The sequence below is a fragment of the Caretta caretta genome, chromosome 1 (genome assembly GCF_965140235.1).
Source record: "Caretta caretta isolate rCarCar2 chromosome 1, rCarCar1.hap1, whole genome shotgun sequence".
NCBI lineage: Eukaryota > Metazoa > Chordata > Testudines > Cheloniidae > Caretta > Caretta caretta.
The window spans coordinates 280,677,197-280,684,882 of NC_134206.1; the positions used below are offsets into that span (position 1 = coordinate 280,677,197).

Here is a 7,686-nt window from a genome sequence, read left to right on the forward strand (position 1 = left end):
TATGCTCATTTTCATATTTCAGATGCAACCTAAAAATGATTCAGGCGTCATATTTAAAATGCAAAGAGAGATAATCCATCAACCTTGCATACATCTATTTACATGTACCCCTCCCCCCCCATGACCATTTGAAAAGTCTAAAATACGGAAACAGCTTAAACCACTGACATCCTTTCTGTGACAGCAAGTACTAGAAGAGGGCAGGACTCTGGATAAAACCAGCATCTTTAGAATGCTCTCTGTTCTCCTTGCTTGCAGAGTGTGGAAGGAGAGCACCATGAAAAAGCCGTGGAGCTCCTGAAGGCTGCTAAAGATAGTGTCAAGTTGGTCGTGCGCTACACTCCCAAAGTGCTGGAAGAGATGGAGGCTCGTTTTGAAAAACTGAGGACAGCACGACGCCGGCAACAGCAGCAACTACTAATTCAGCAGCAGCAACAGCAGCAGAATACACAGCAAAATCATATGTCGTAGGTGAGACTATTCATTGCTCATGCTTTTGGCTCAAACCTGTGAAGGGTTGAGCATCTCTTACCAGCTGCTGGGCATTGACCGCAACGGGAGCGGAGAGTGCTTACCGCTTGGTAGACTTCAGTGTGCCCTACCCCAAGAAAAATGCACTTTGCAAGTAGGGGATTTGCCACATTTTGATGTGGAGCTATTTTTCCAAGTCTGAATCTAGAAATCAATGCCTGGCATACAAGTCTGGCAGGGAATACAAGGAAGAGTCTGAGCAGTAAGTTAGTATTCTTTCTGGGCACCCTCTCATACTATATTTTACTCCCATCAGCCAAAAAATAGAGTTCTTGTAAAAAGTAAGAATTTTTTGCTACCAGTTTTAGCTTAATATACCAATCCCTTACTACTACGCTGAATAGCATCTACACATATGAGGGGAAGTTTTCCCAGCCTTTTCACAGCTACAAAAAGCCAAAATGCACAAGAGCCACTGTAGTTCCATTGCATAATGTGGTGGAAAGGTGCTTAGCTGCACATCCTACCTCCACTGTGGTAGGGAATATTCCATTCACCGCTTTCGTACCTATATGGCCAAAATTACTGTAGTAGCTGAGTGCCTTACAATCTTTAATGTATCCTCACAACACCCCTGTGAGATAGCACTTCCTTCTATCACTCCCACTTTCCAGATGGAGAACTGAGAAGCTAAGTGATTTATCCAATGTCATCCAGGAAGTTTTTGCGAATACAGACTAACACAGCTGCTACTCTGAAATCTGGTGAAGCAGGGACTTGAACCCAGCTCTTCCAAGTTGTAAGCTAGTATCTTGCTTTGGTCCCCTAAACAAGAGTCTTTTGCTGAGGTTTTGCATGAGAGATCAGAATTTTGCTTGATGGATCCTTATTCTGTGAGTCTTAGTCAAAATTCCTATTTTCCGCTCTTAATGTTACAGATATAAATGGTTATGTTTTGTGTAATAAATTGTGTTTTTCTACCTTAAACTGGACTGTTTCAGGAACCATTAAACATTAAAATGCAAAATTTCAAAGGTTTTAAATAAAGTTTAGACAATCTCACCCCAACTTATAATACTTAAAAGTATTATAGTGCTCGTTGATGTTATTCTTAGTTGGGGAGAAAGGAAGGGAAATATGAGTGATCTAATCCCCCAATTCTTTTTGTTAGCTCTGAGAAATGTTTTTGTTTGTTTAATTCTAGGTTATTCTCAAGAATAAAATCTAGATCAAGAATTCAGTAACCAAGCAATTGGAGCTGTGCTTCAGTATTCCAACCTACAGCTATAAGAAAACAGAGAGAACACAATAACTGAATTTATCAAGAAGTTATGAACAAGTGGAGTAAGAATAAATTAGTAAGAACCACAACACACCTGGTACCTTCTTTATCAGGCTTTTCAGTACAGTGCAGTTTCAGATACAAGATTTCTATGACTTTATTCCTAATGAGCAGTATGGTAAGTAAACACTATGAAATGTAGAGAAGTTTGGGGATTCTGAATAAATCTTTATAAGGTCCAATCTTGCACTCCTTATTCTAACAAAACTCTGGCCTATTGGTTCACTGAGGTCATTGAGGATTTTATCTAAGGAGGCCAAGATCGGCTGCTAGTGAGGGTGAAGTCTTTCTCTGCAGTTATTTCCAGAAATGAACAACTTGTAGTCCATCAACCAAACTGCATCTGTTCAAAATTTTGGCCACAAACATAAAACAAACTCCCACATCACATTCCATAACCCCTTTTTACTATATATTGTAGAGTTGTTTTAATCTGACTTCCAGTTTATAATAATTTTCAATTTTTTCCCTGAAAATAGCAAGTTACTATATTTATACGTATTCAGTTGTAAAAGCAATTGGCTTTTTACTCTTGATGTTTCCATATATTTTATTATGCATCAATAGAGTGAGGCAGTTTTAGATTTACTTTAATTTTATTAGTAGTAAGGCTAGAGAATCCTAGAACGTATTTTTAAATATAGGTATTGCTTGTATCCACTATAGCTATTATTCTGAAATCTATAACTTAATATACTGTATATTTATTCCATAAAATATATATTATCAGAATGTACTTGTTACAGAAATAGGATCTTTGCTTACCATGAATTACAAATGTAGTAAGATAATGTTAGCAAAAGACCAAGCTTTGTTTGCCACGTATTCATGTGATAAATAGAACCCAGCTATCTTAGCTTTTCTGTATTTTTAAATTTATTTTGTATTTCATTGCTCATATATTTAGGAGGAGAAGTGTAAATTGTTCCTGGCATATTTTCTTGTAACTCAGTTTGATCTTAAAGTTTAGAACTTTATCAAATCAAATTGGAATGTAAAAGCAAAATATATAAGAACCTTTTTAAGTTTACATTTACTTTTCCAAAGACTAATGAACAGTCACAGCCAAAGCTGGAAGGCTAAAAATATCATCTACCTTAGAAGTGAAAAAAACCTCAAATCCTGACCAATTTATTGTCATTTAAAAATATCTGCTATATAGAGAAGAAGGAGGCAAAGCACTGTCAAACGGAGGGAAGTTCTGCAATTCTTGCATACTGAAAACTCCAGTTGATTTCACTTGGAGTTTGGGGACACAAGGAACTCTGAACTATTCTGAATCAATGCTCTGGTTGCAGCCTTGTAACAAAAAAGCCAAAACATGTTACATCTTTTCTTTGCAAATACTCACATCATTGATTCCCTTCACTTCAGTATAAGATCTAATCAAATACAGAGCAGACAGCCACAGCAGGGGGAAATTGATATACCATAGTAGCATAGGTTTAAAAAAAAGAATACCTACCAGCCACCAGCTTTGACAGTGTTCCTTTACTATAATTAACTGCTGAAAGTAATCATGCTTTTAAAACCAAATTATATTAAAACACCAGATGAACAATACAATACCTAGAAATAATTCCATCCAGTGGTGCTGGTGACAACATGAATTAAACAGTGTAGCTTGAGTGTGCCACCAGAAGTTAAAGATAGAATATTCTTTTATTATGTTGTGCAAGGATTTTGTTTCAGCTTTTTTGTTTCATTTTTTAACTTAATAAGATTGTGATGTACCCTTTTGAAATATCTATTTTAAAGCTATATTTTTTAAAAACATAAGTATTGATAGTATATGAACTATTACTGCATATGACTGTATTATATATCACATGACTACTGCTCTGTAAGTTTTCAGAGACCAAATATTACACAGTGTGATTAGTGGGACCACTGTATTACATTCTTTCTGAACTCTCCCCTGATCCTGCCTGCCCCTCATCACAATAGCTAGATTTTAGTGGAATGGACAGTTAGTATAGTTAATTGGAAAAAAAATAGAATGTCATTAATGTCTTTATATAGAGAAGCATATCTAATCATTTGCATATGTTATTGTTCAATAAATTATTTATACATATTAATATTAACATCTCAGTCTCTACCAACATTTAAAAATAAGAGGAGAGTATAATACAGTACCAATAAATCAGATATTCTAAGGGGAAACAGAAGGGGCAAAAAATCATTGGGGTTAGATTAGATGACCCTTGCAGTCCCTTCTAACCCTATGTTTATGGGGTCAATTTCAATGATCATACCTGCACTGTGGATCTGTAAAGATGTAGCAAGTTAATCACTGGAGCCGCTGACAGCATCCTCTACATACTGCCAATAATCGGTCATCCTCTAAAAACTGAACCTTCAATTATGGATGTTTTCTGCATTTTTCACATAAAATTTACAGCTTTGATTCAGCATAGCACTTAAACACATGCTTGTGTACTTAACTAGAACCTAAAAATGTGCACACGGCTCTCTCTCTCTCATTCATGCATTCCCACTGCTATAGCTAATTGTTTGCCTTTTTATTTATTGCTGTTACCGTATGAAACTGGTTTATCTGCCGTCACTTTAGTAAGTTTAAGGTCTCATTGATTTTGGCAGGAATAACTTCAGCCCCCTCAGATACATTTCCTTGTATTGACAGTGAATTGAACTAGAACAGTGGTTTTCAACCCTTGATCTGTGGACCTCTGGGGGTCTGCAGACTATGTCTAAGATTTCCAAAGGGGTCTCCACCTCCATTCAAAATTTTTTAAGGATCCACAAATGAAAAAAGGTTGAAAATCCCTGAAGTACAAGATCCACTAAATCTTTTCTGTCTCTAACTTGATATGTATAAAGGATACCATTCTTTGGGTCAGTGGCCCAGAGCTAGCCTGACTGTCCGATTAGCCTGGCCTGCTGCACCTAAGAAAGAATTGGAATTTAATTAGCTGACCCTCATATAAAGAGGCCAGCAAGAAGGGGTTTAGCGGGGAGAGAGGAACTGCAACATCCTGGAGGAAGTTGAGAGGCCAGAAGTGGTTCCCTGATGGCCCACTACTGAAGTTATTGCTAAGAGGAACTGCTTCAGGAATGCCAAATGTTCAAAAAGGGAGATTGGTGGGAGATCTGTATTACTGAGGCTCTGAGGTAAGAGCCAGGAAATCTGGTTAGTGGAATTATTGGTGCGAGAGGCTAATTTGGGGGGAAAGGACTGCTATGCATGCACAGAGTTGGAAGAAAGAATCTGCAAGAGTTTGATTATGTTTTATTAAGAAGGCTCAATTAAAGAACCTACCTCAGCTGAGAAGTAGCTTCCCTGGATTCCTTGAGAAAGCTCAGTCAAATTAACCTCAGAGAGTGTGAACTGACCTAGCAGGACACAGTTTAGTCCAACAAGAGGAGGGGGCTATCAAATAGACCTAATCCTTCTACAACATGATAATCGAGAGGGAGCTGTCTGGCTTTGAGTTTCACTATCTTTCCACCACGCCAAAGATCCAAAGACAAGATCCAAATCTGTCTATGAACACTAGATTTTTGACTCTCCCTGCATAAATCCCACAAACGTATTATGCTAATCCAGGCAGGGTCTTTTTTCTGTCTGTGACAGATAAAAAAATTGATCGTTTTTTGTAAAAGTGTTTCAGAATACCACACAGAGAATTCTACAGAAAGGAAGCTTGGGGGACAGGTGAGAGAATTTCATGGCATGCTTCTTAATACAGTGAAAGTTATGTGTAATGTTGGCTTCTCAGGTGCAGCTTACACAGTGGTAAGCGTAAAGATGAAAAGCCAGCGAGTGCACATGCTTTTCACTTGAATGAACGAAATGACATACAGTTCTGCAGTCTCCCATTGAAAACAAGTGTTGCAATGCATATTGGTCCACTATATTATATACTCCTGGGGGAATTCTGCACCAAAAATTTAAAATTCTGCACACAATCTTTGAAAATTCCACACATTTTGTCAAAATAACACAATATAATCATGCCAGTTACAGTTTTGGTAATTTATTTCAAAATATCTGTCAGCAAGTACGTCTGCAACAACACAGATCAAAAAAAAAAAAAAAGATTCTGGTAATTTTTTTTGACAAATAGATTCCTTATGAAGCATATTAATACAGAACTTTGTGTAATTCATTTAAATTACAATACAGAACTGTATTTCCTGCACTTGTCAGAAGCAGTGCAAAGGCTTGGGGGAGTTGGGGGTAACAGAAGAGCTGAGGGAAAGAGAAGAAGCCTAGGAGTGAACCTGGAGGGTGTTGAGTATGGGTGGGTGGGGGATTGTTAGGGTGTCTGGAAGCCTCCCCCATGCAGACCCTGGCTGACTCCAAGCTTCTTCCATTCAGTCAGGCACATCTGCCCCTGTCCCCTCACCCCACTAGCTCCTGAGCCCATGCTCTAGTCTTTCCCCTCACTAGCTATTCTGAACCCTAGTCTGTGACCCCTCAGCAGCCCCGTGTGCCCCACTCTGTCCTAACCTGGCTCCACTGGACATAGAATTTTGTATTTTCCTGCATAAAGTACATTTTGCACAAGAAAGTGCTACAGTTCTGCCTTTTGCCCACCAGAGGCTGCTGTGGTACTAGAACAGCTGGCATGAATGCAGCTGGCTGTTTTGGCACCACAGCGGCCTCTGGTGGCCAAAAGGCAGAACTTCAGCACTTAGGCAAAACGTATTTTATGTGGGAAAATACAAAATTATGCAAGACAAGACAAATTAATTCTGCGCATCCGCAGATGCACGGAATTCCCCCAGGAGTAATTATGCTATTCCTACAGTGTATAATGGGGGCCCCAGTTATACCGGGGACCTTTGAGAGCTACCGCAATAGGAACAAAAAAAGTAGGTCACACTGACAGATGGGGACAGTATTTCAGAAATCAGTGACTGGAAATGACATAGGAGTCATGGTGGATAACCAGCCAAACATGTGCTCCCTGTGAGATGCTGTAGCTAAAGCTCTAACATGATCTTTGGACGTATAAGCTAGGGAAGATCAAGTAAGAATAGGGAGGTAGTATTATCTCTGTATACAGCATCAGCATACTGTGCCTGGTTCTCATCAGTGGTGCCAATTCAAATATTTCTTGCGGGGGAGGAAAGACAAATTCTGGGCCACCTTAGGCCACATAAAAGACCCTGTTCCAGTCCCCATTCATTCTTCCCCCTCCTCCACCCAGGGATCCCAGGTCTCCCTTGGCTGGTGAATCTTCCCTTTCTCTTACCCACACAGTGCATGAGCCAGTGCCACCAGGGTCAAATTTTTGGCAGACTCCCCTGAGCTCCACCCCCTGTGTGCCAGTCTGTAATATCGATTTGTCCTGGCCTGGCCAAATTTCAATGGCATTGAAACCTTGCAGCTAGAGCAATGCTCCAGTCTGCTCTGGCAGCAGCCACACTGACTTAGTACGGAAACACTGCTTAAAAGTGGTCGGACAGTGCCTCCCCACATCCCCCAGCTTCAGAGCCCATGGAACTTTGAGCAAGTGCAAAAACCTTGTCGAGAGACATTAACTCACCAGCAGTTTCCCCTAAATGCTGCCACTGGTTCTGGAGTTCACACTTGAAAAAGGACATTGGAAAATTGGAAAGGATTCAGAAGAGCTATAGGAATGATTTGAGGTCTGTACACTGGTCTTCCAGTGAGAAATGAAAGATGCTCAATCTATTAAGTTTACCCAAGAGGAGGTTAAGAGGTAACCTGATCATGGTCTATAACAGGGATCGGCAACCTTTAGCACGGTAATCTGCTGGCAGGCCACGATATAATTTGTTTACGTTGACCATCCACAGGCACAATTCCTGCAGCTCCCATTGGCCGTGAATGGCAAACTGCGGCCACTGGGAGCTGCGGGGGCCGTGCCTGTGGACGG

General features: G+C 39.9%; 1 protein-coding gene across 8 annotated transcripts in view; it reads left to right on the forward strand.

Moving 5' to 3' along the window:
* The window catches only part of LIN7A (lin-7 cell polarity scaffold A), an 81,918-nt gene extending 78,024 nt beyond the window's left edge, over positions 1-3,894 (forward strand). For 6 of the 8 annotated variants that reach the window (XM_048835688.2, XM_048835690.2, XM_048835691.2 and 3 more), the window contains 2 exons: positions 259-467; positions 1,676-3,894. In XM_048835688.2, coding sequence (XP_048691645.1) covers positions 259-467; positions 1,676-1,715 — 249 coding nt within the window. In that variant the 3' untranslated portion in view covers positions 1,716-3,894. Of the gene's footprint in view, positions 1-258; positions 472-1,675 lie in introns of all 8 variants that reach the window. The other 2 variants (XM_048835695.2, XM_048835689.2) reach the window with 1 other exon arrangement.
* The last annotated feature ends 3,792 nt before the right edge of the window (positions 3,895-7,686 follow it).